Here is an 8,834-nt window from a genome sequence, read left to right on the forward strand (position 1 = left end):
AGTCTGATAGAATGACAGAATGCTATCACTTTAACAAACTGATGAAACCAGCAATGTCTTCTTCTTACAGCTGCTCGCTTTAAGGGTTGTCACAGCAGACCATCTGCTTCCACCTCATCCTATCATGTGCTCCTTCACTACATGCATGAATCTTTTCTGTGGTCTTCCTCTTTTCCTCCTTTTGTCCAATACATTCACTATCCCTGCTCTCCACAGTTCCAAACCATCTCAGCCTTTTCTCTCCACCTTTGTAGGCAAACTGCTCAATCCGAGCTGAAACTCTGATGTACTCAGTTCTAATCTAATCCATTCTGGCCACTTCCCAAAAACATCTTAACAACTTTCTGTCTTGTGTGGTTTTATTAATGATCTGTCTCCAAATCATACATCATAGCAGGTCTCAATACCGTCTCGAAAAACCTTTCCTTTTACTTTTGCTGTTGTCCGTCTGTCACAAATAAACTCTGACACTATTCCACCTCTCCTGTACTCCTTTCTTAACTTTTCTTGTGCACTGTGCATTACTTTTATTTAAACTCATCCATCTTAACTGTTACATCTGTCTCCCTCTTATTCACACACATGTATTCTGTCTTGTCTATTGACTTTCACTCCTATTCTTTCTAGTCCATACCTCAACTTACCTCCAGGACCTCTTAAACCTGCTCCCTACTATAACTGCAGATCAAAATGTCATCTGCGAACATGAAAGTCCACAGAGACTCCTCCCTGACCTCATCTATCAACCTGTCCATTATCACTGCAAACAAGAAGGAACTCAGGCCTGATGCTTGATGTAATCCCACCTCAAACCCCTCTGTAACTTCTACTGTGGACCTCACCGCTGATACACTGTCCTTTGTGCTGGACAGCATGCACGGATGAACCAGAGTACACCATCTACAGCTGCATCCAGGACTGTGTTCTGAAGATCAATGAGAAAATTTCTGAAACTGCTAACCTTTTGCTGGAAAAGCCGTCCACTGAAGGTTACATTGCTCTAATCCAAGTACCTTCAGTGACTGCTGTTGTGATTTAACGCTATATAAATAAAAGTGAATGGAATGTAAAGAGCTAAATAAATAGTCAACCAAAGACACGCTTTTAAATATTTAAGTCAATACCAGGATAAAGTTATTAGTCCATCATATTAGTTACTAGGCCCTTGCTAACATATTAAGAAACGTATGCTTTCAAACTTGCTGGTATCAAAAGGCTGAATTATCTTTAAACTGGCTAAAACTGAAATCCACAGTAAAACTAAAAACAACACTCCCCAAAAGTGTCATTGAAAGTTGCAGTGATATCAGTGCCATTCCAAAACTTAACTTTTCCAACGATGATTGTCCACAAAAACATCCATAGGTTTTTCTTTATGGTAAGTATTGGCAAGAATGTCATACACTAAATCACTATGATAACACTAAAATATTACTTCAGTTGAATAGTTTCAATTAATATTAACCTACTCATTAAAGTGATTTGAAGCTTCTATCCTCTTCTGAACACCATAAACAGAGTTAGGATGTTCTTTAACACTATTTTCACACCGGCTAAACCTATCAAAGACATACCAAGATAAGAAGACGGCCACAAATACATGTCACATTCTTTTTATATAACAAAAACTATTTTTATATAGCTGTGTTTCACCACTAGTTTGACCAATATTTGGATGAAATCACATTATCGCTACCGTTAGCTGCCTTGTCAGCTGAGACTGGAGCTAGCAAGCCAGATGAGCTTTAACAGCTTATAAATGAAACTCTTACCTCCACTTAGTTTGGGAATTCGGCCAATTTTATTAGTTATTTCTGCGGTAATTGTTCCAAAGTCCTGCTCGTATGCTTCAAAGTCTGAAGACATTCTGGTAGTCGAGTTTACAACAGGTAACTAGCTTTCTGGTTGACAGTTAGCTCAGAATAACAACAAGCCTCGAATGGAGCTTCTTCCTTGAGTCACAGTATAATGTGCTCGGTAAGGAACTTGACTTTGTTTTCACGTTTTCGACACTGAAAAAGGTTCGAAAGATGGACAGAAAATGCTAATAATTTCAGCCCGAATTTGAATACATGAATAACTCTTGTAGTTCTGTGCCGTTTCGGTGATAGACTGCTACTTGGATTAAAAGGTATCTACAAGTGGTGGAGGGTATTAGTTTCTGAGACACCATGAGGAAGGTTCCTCACTGTACACAGGAAAATTTTATGAAAAAAATAAGGAAGTGACCAGGTTGGTGATTTAAAGTGACAGCCTTTTGTTTCTATTTATTAAAAACAAAGCATTTGTCATTTAGGTTATCTTTGTTTTCTGTTTGCCCCTCGTGGTAAGTGTTCAGCGTGCTACGTTATTAGTGTTTATGTTGGTGACTAGGCTAGCTATCTAACGATAACTGCTGAACCCACGGTGCTAACGGAAACACAATTTTAGAGCTAAAGGCATAAACTTATCACCTGTCTGTTGATTTTTTTTAAAGCGGAGTTGTCTAACGCATAGTTTTCTGTCCATTACTGTGCAGTGATGGATAGAAGACTTGCATATAAATCGTAATTATTAATCTTTTTTTTTCTGGCGAGAATTAGCTAGCTTGGTAACACAAGCTAATTAGTCAATGAAGCAAATGCTGTGGTTCTGCTTTTAGTTTGGTAATTTAATATTAATACAAATCCAGCACTGTCTACATTAGTGTGGTATGTTTTATTGCCGTTTCTGTACGTGCTTTTAAGTCATTAGCTAAAAATGTTAGTCATGATTGTTCAGTATTTTTATTGCAACTACCGAGGAGTTGTTTCTGTTTTTTTAAAGCACGAATAACATCTTTTTCATTAGCAGTATGACATAAATTGTGTTGTGAAAAAGTATTTTGCACATTTGTCACATTTACATGTTTCAGATAATCAAACAAATTTTAACATTAGACAAAGATAACACGAGTAAATGCAAAATGCAGTTTTTAAAGGATAATTTCATTTATTAATGGGGGGAGGGGGTATCCAAACCTACGTAGCCCTGTATGAAAAGGTAATTGCCCTCTAAAACTAATAAGTGGTTGTGTCAACCTTGACAGCAAGAACTGTAGTCAAGCATTTGTTATAGCTGTCAATCCGTCTTTCACGTTGATGTGGAGCAATTTCCGTCCACTCTTTTTTTGCATAATTGTTTTGATTCAGCCAAATTGAAGGTTTTTTGAGCATGTTTAAGATCATGCCAAAGCATCTCAATCGGATTAAAGTCCAGAATTTGACTTGGCAACTCCAAAAATGTTATTTTGGTTTATTTTTAACCATTCAGCGGTAGACTTGCAGGTGTTTCTCATGTCATTGTCCTGCTGCATAACCTAGGTGGGCTTGAGCTTCAGGACTCAAACTGAAGGTTGGACATTCTACTAGGAATTTCTTTCAGATATTAAAATTCATGGTTCCATCAGTAAGTCATTCTGGTCCTGAAGCAGCAGGACCACTACCATGTTTAGCTGTTTCTATAATGTTCTTTTTATGAAATGCTGTGCTAGTTTTATGCCACCTGTAACAGGACAAAACCTTCCAAAAAATTAGACTTATGTCTTCTCAGTCCCCAGAAAAATTTTCCCATAAGTCTTTTGGATCTTCAAGATGGTTTTTGTCAAATATGAGATGAGGCTTTGTGTTCTTTTTGAGCAGTTTCGACTAGGAACGCTCCCATGGATTTTTTCCCTGATCCCTGTCTTATTGTTGAATAATGAACACTGATGTTGGAGTGTTTTGGTAGGCCGGAGACTAGGAGGTTCACCACTGCTCTTAAGTTTTCTCCATTTGTGGATAATGGTTCACTGGAGTCCCAAAGCCTTAGATGAGCTCTGTAACCCTTTCCAGACTGATAGATGGCTATGACTTTGTTTCTCACTTGTTTCTTTTTATTGTGCCATGATATGTTGATATTTTTTGACATCTTTTAGACTACGTTAATTTTTGTCAGATAGTCTCTATTGAAATGATTTCTTGATTCAACAGGTCTGGCAGTAATCAGGTTGGTGAAAATGAACTCAGTTAAAAGAAAAAAAAATTCATGATTTAACAAGGTAGGCAACTATTTCTAGACAGTTTGTTTTAAAGATGGCATTTTTTTTATTTTTAAAACAAAATATAATATTAGACAATGAAAATGCACGTGTGATAAAGATGCAAAAAAAAACCAACTAAGAAATCAGTCAAATAGTTTTTCACAATACTTTTGCAAAACAATCCCAATTAAACAGACTTAATAAGCTTCTGAAAATTCTTTAATTATTTCAGAAAGGTCATCTAACTGAGTATGTATAGATCCCAAATAAAAAGGTCCCTAGTTATCAGCTGTTGTTTGTTACCATAACAGAAATATTGGGACAGGTGACACATGTAACTACTGAAAAAACATTAGCTTGATGTGACTCCTGGCTCTGTCACTAATTAATTTCACTGCTTATGATTTAAAACTGCTTTCCCCCTCTCTTTCAGATGGGAAACTTGAGTCCATCACAAAGACCGTGTGCTTCAGGGATTGACAAGAGAGGATGCTGCTCTCTGCCAGGACAAGAAATCGTGGGACACAGAACGCGTCAGTAGTTCAAGACTGGGCCTGTTCCTGGATACTCAGAGGACGAGAAAAAATATGTGTATCACCTCTACCCGTGACTTTGGGAGATAGCAGAGCAAAACACTAATACATCGACATTTGAAATTTCTGGAGTCCAGCAGCCAAAATACTAGAATTAAACTAGCTCTGAAAAAATGAACTTCCTGTCAACCTTTGTGACCTTTAAGAACCTCCATGAGGTTCGGAGATTGTGCCACTGGGGTCCAATCATAGCCTTGTCTGTCATTGCTATATGCTCCACAATGGCAATTCTAGACTCCATTATCTGGTACTGGCCTCTAGACACTACAGGGGGGAGCATTAACTTCATCATGCTCATCAACTGGACTGTCCTCATACTTTACAACTACTTCAATGCTATGTTTGTTGGACCTGGATACATTCCTCTTGGCTGGAAACCAGTAAGGATAAGTTCATATAATTTTTTAGCACACAAACATTAGCAAGCATGAACTTATTTAAATGTTATAAATCCATATATTATCTGACACATGTGTCTATGCTGAAACAGGAAAATCAGCAGGATACCCAGTACCTACAGTTCTGCAGAGGGTGTCAAGGCTACAAGGCTCCCAGGTCCCACCACTGTCGAAAGTGTAACAGGTATTTACATTTATTATTAAATTTATTTATTAAACACAGTCAAAACGGTTCACCTGTACAAAATAGTGTGGCAGTGAATGAGAGGAGAGCTTCTCCTTTGGTTGCTGACTAAAAAGGTTTTGGGGAGTGGCAAAAAAATTCTTTGCGATGGAAAAACACTGACTTGTGACCAAAGAAATTGGTTCAGGAACGGGGCATTACAGCTGCAAAATTACTGAGCTATTGGCAGCACACCAAACTACTATTTCAGAAGAAAACATCCCTTAAGTGCATGTTATTTCCTCTCATGCAAGTATCACTCCATTAGAGTGCTCCATACCTTAGAGCACATCATTAGTGATTGTCTATTGATGTGAAATGTCTGTTTTTGCAGTTGTATGATGATTGAAAAATGAGCTTTGACCGCAGATTATTACTCTTATGTCCTGTTACTCCTCCTCATCTCCATTCCTTCAGGTGCGTGATGAAAATGGACCACCACTGCCCCTGGATCAACAACTGCTGTGGCCACTTGAATCACGCCTACTTCACCAGCTTCCTGCTCCTGGCTCCACTGGGTTGCTCACACGCTGCCGTTATCTTCATTATGACTATGTACACACAGCTGTATGAGAGGGTGAGCTGTCACCTGCGCTGGCCCCACCATGCTTTTGATGTCCTGTTATCACAGTTCTAGGCCGAACCCCCACCAGGCTAATAAAGCTGTTTCCTCTTTCTTCACTGCAGATATCATTCGGCTGGAGTACTGTAAGGATTGACATGAGTGCTGTGCGTCAATTTCAGCCCCTCATGCCCTTCAGTGTGCCTGCCTTTGCTGCTACACTCTTTGCCTTAGGTTTGGCACTTGGCACCACTATTGCCGTTGGTATGCTTTTCGTTATACAGGTGAGTTTTTCCTAAGTTTTGCAAACTTAACAAGCTTTTGGTTAAAAAAAAAAAAAGAGAAAGACATACATTTGTCTGATTATTTTACTCATTATCCTACAAAGCCACATTACATCTTGCAAGCCATGTTTTCACTTCAAGACAAGAGCAGTGTGGAAACCATCTGGTGAAGATCTGACCAGAGAGCATATTGTGGCGTATGTAGGCATATCAGAAATAAAACTGTGTTAGAATTCTGCAAATGCATGGATCCATACTCCTACCTATTTATTTGCAAATAATGTAACAAAAATTGTTAACATAACATAAAGGGACAAATAAAGACAGTGCATAGCATAAAAAAGATAAACTGCATAGCTGTAATAAATAAATGGTAACTGAATTTTCTTAAGCAAGAAAGAGTGAAACCAATTTTATAAGTTTAAAGCTTGGACATGTGTAGTATATATCCAGCTCCATTCAATACTCCAATAACAAAGCAGTTTATTTAAGGAAATATAGGCCGAGAGATTGCTGACTCTGATAATGAGTGTGTGTCCTTTTCAGATGAAAGTCATCCTTCGAAATAAGACTTCAATCGAGTCGTGGATAGAGGAAAAGGTCAGAATGTCTCTGCTTGATTTCCCGTGACTTTGATTCCTGATAACATTTTGAGATATCAGTGTCTTTTTCTCTTGATTCACAAACGGTAATCTGGGATGTGATTTTTATATTCACTCAATACCATATCATATCATTGCAGTACTTCATATTTAAAAATGACTGAGACACACATGTTATAGTACCCTCTGACAGTACTAGAAAATGTGTTTTCTTGGTTTGCTTGTCTTTCTTTTAATAGGCCAAAGACAGAATACAGCACTACCAAACAGGGGAAGAGTTTATCTTCCCGTACGACCTCGGCAGCCGCTGGCTGAATTTTAAACAAGTCTTCACGTGGTCGGGGACACCCAGAGGCGATGGCATTGTATGGCCAGTCCATCCCAAGTGTCACCAGCACACCTTAACTGTAGGTTGAGTTGAGTAATGTAGACATTACTGATTGTGTTTTGTTTGTTACTGTTCTGTCTTAAAATTAGAAAAAAACATGTTTTTGTTTAACTCCATAGATTCAGTGATGACTAATTAGACATTTCTTATAAAAGTTCAGTTTATAAATAAAATTTGTACCTGTTATTTCTCCTTACACAGATTGAGCAACTGAAACAGAAAGCTGATAAACGAGTGAGAAGTGTAAGTAACCAAGTTAAAGAATAAATACTTGTGATAAGACTGTAGTTTTCAATGCACATAACTGTTAAGTGTTGTCAGGGGTTTATTTATGCATTGCATGAATTTGGCTTATGCAGTGTGTGAAACAAGCAAAACATACAGGTCAAGAAGAGTGTATTTTCATGCTGAAGTACTAGGACTGATACTAAATAAACACTGAGGATCATATTTATAATCATATCATGTCAGGAAATTGATGAGCTACATCTTAGCTTGTAACAATCCAATACACCATAGAGAATGAAATTAACAGATACCTTTCTTATAGTGTAGATCTTATAATCAGTACTGTGAGATTTGTCAAAGCACTAAGATTAAAGACTTTCTACACATACATAAGTAACTTTTAACTGATGTTCAGAGCAGTAGAATAACCATGTATCATATTTGCCTTGACCAGCAGGTCCAGTACCGGGCAGTAGAGGATTATAATGGAGCTTGCTGCCCTCTCAGCAAGGGTTTACAAACTTTTTTTAGAACCCCCTGCACCGAGGAACCCAGGATCCCTCTCTGCAAGGGGGATACCATTCTGGCTACTCGTGGTACCAAGTAAGTTTGTCTGCACAGAACTACTGTTTCCTGTTTGGTGTTTGATTTTGAGTGTGGTCAACCAGCAGTCTAATTAGCATGTCATAGTTTCCACTTCATGAGTCTAGGGGTCCACTTGGGTCTGAGTGACAGATTCCACAGCTTGGTCATAAGTAGGCCACATCATTTACGGTCACTCGTCCCAAGCAGATCCTAGAAGTCAGCCAGATAGCCAGTTGCTAATTTCATTCTACTTGCCACCTTGGTTTTCCGAGTGCATTATGGAAAAACTGGGATTAACACAGAAGTCAAACAACACCAGTGTTTGACCTGTAAATGCCTCACCTCCAGCTGCTGATTCATGGTACACCACATACCTTAGTGCAGCCTTTAAGGGGTGAACCTGGCCCCACAGGCTAATAAGCTTTATAGGTATTTGATGAGTCATTTTTTTTTAAACTGTAATTTTTTCCTTTAGATGGTGGATGTATGGAGATAAAGTTTTAAGTGAGGAGCAACTGAGAGGTAAGGAATTATTGTCCCGTTGAATTTTCAAAACCACTGTAACAAAGTGTCGTGTAAAGTCACTGTAACAAATGTGTAACTTTCTATTTTTTTTTGTTTGGCATTAAGCTGGAGACCGTGTAAGAGGATGGTTTCCAAGACGATGTGTGGAGAAGTGCCATTATGACACAGCAGCAAGTGATACCACCAGTGATAAAAAAGTCAATTAATACATGTCAACGGGCTTGGTGTGTTAAACTCTCAATGTTTATAAGCATCCACTGAAGATGTCATGCCCGATCCTGCAGGTTTACCATCAAGAATTTCAAATTTTCCATTTCTTGCACATTTCAGTGCCAACTTATATTTCTAAGTAGTTTTTTGAGTCTTACTGAGCACTTTTTATTTGTGGAGAAGTCATTAGAGGAACT

The 8,834-nt window shown here is 38.3% G+C and overlaps 2 protein-coding genes across 4 annotated transcripts in view; one reads left to right on the forward strand and one right to left on the reverse strand.

Annotated features, from left to right (window-relative positions):
* The window catches only part of vti1a (vesicle transport through interaction with t-SNAREs 1A), a 113,229-nt gene extending 111,290 nt beyond the window's left edge, over positions 1 to 1,939 (reverse strand). For all 3 annotated transcript variants that reach the window (XM_085360797.1, XM_085360796.1, XM_085360798.1), the window contains exon 1: positions 1,773 to 1,939. In XM_085360797.1, coding sequence (XP_085216923.1) covers positions 1,773 to 1,866 — 94 coding nt within the window. In that variant the 5' untranslated portion in view covers positions 1,867 to 1,939. The remainder of the gene's footprint in view (positions 1 to 1,772) is intronic.
* A 241-nt stretch (positions 1,940 to 2,180) lies between these two features.
* Positions 2,181 to 8,796, forward strand: zdhhc6 (zDHHC palmitoyltransferase 6). The gene is made up of 11 exons (XM_085360800.1): positions 2,181 to 2,232; positions 4,473 to 5,012; positions 5,123 to 5,214; positions 5,671 to 5,830; positions 5,941 to 6,099; positions 6,646 to 6,699; positions 6,941 to 7,108; positions 7,291 to 7,332; positions 7,772 to 7,920; positions 8,378 to 8,424; positions 8,533 to 8,796. Exons 2-11 carry the CDS (start codon positions 4,746 to 4,748, stop codon positions 8,631 to 8,633), a joined length of 1,239 nt encoding a protein of 412 aa, XP_085216926.1. The 5' UTR covers positions 2,181 to 2,232; positions 4,473 to 4,745; the 3' UTR covers positions 8,634 to 8,796.
* Positions 8,797 to 8,834: the final 38 nt, after the last annotated feature.

Source organism: Diplotaxodon limnothrissa, linkage group LG8 (genome assembly GCF_057381915.1).
Source record: "Diplotaxodon limnothrissa isolate DT_005_m linkage group LG8, D_limnothrissa_male_GT1.1, whole genome shotgun sequence".
NCBI lineage: Eukaryota > Metazoa > Chordata > Actinopteri > Cichliformes > Cichlidae > Diplotaxodon > Diplotaxodon limnothrissa.

Excerpts from the sequence above, each read along its gene's own strand:
- zdhhc6 (XM_085360800.1), top strand. The coding sequence starts at position 4,746 with ATGAACTTCCTGTCAACCTTTGTGACCTTTAAGAACCTCCATGAGGTT. Across the intron at positions 5,831-5,940 it reads ACACACAGCTGTATGAGAGG|ATATCATTCGGCTGGAGTAC; the intron begins GTGAGCTGTCAC and ends TCTTCACTGCAG. Across the intron at positions 7,109-7,290 it reads GTCACCAGCACACCTTAACT|ATTGAGCAACTGAAACAGAA; the intron begins GTAGGTTGAGTT and ends CTCCTTACACAG.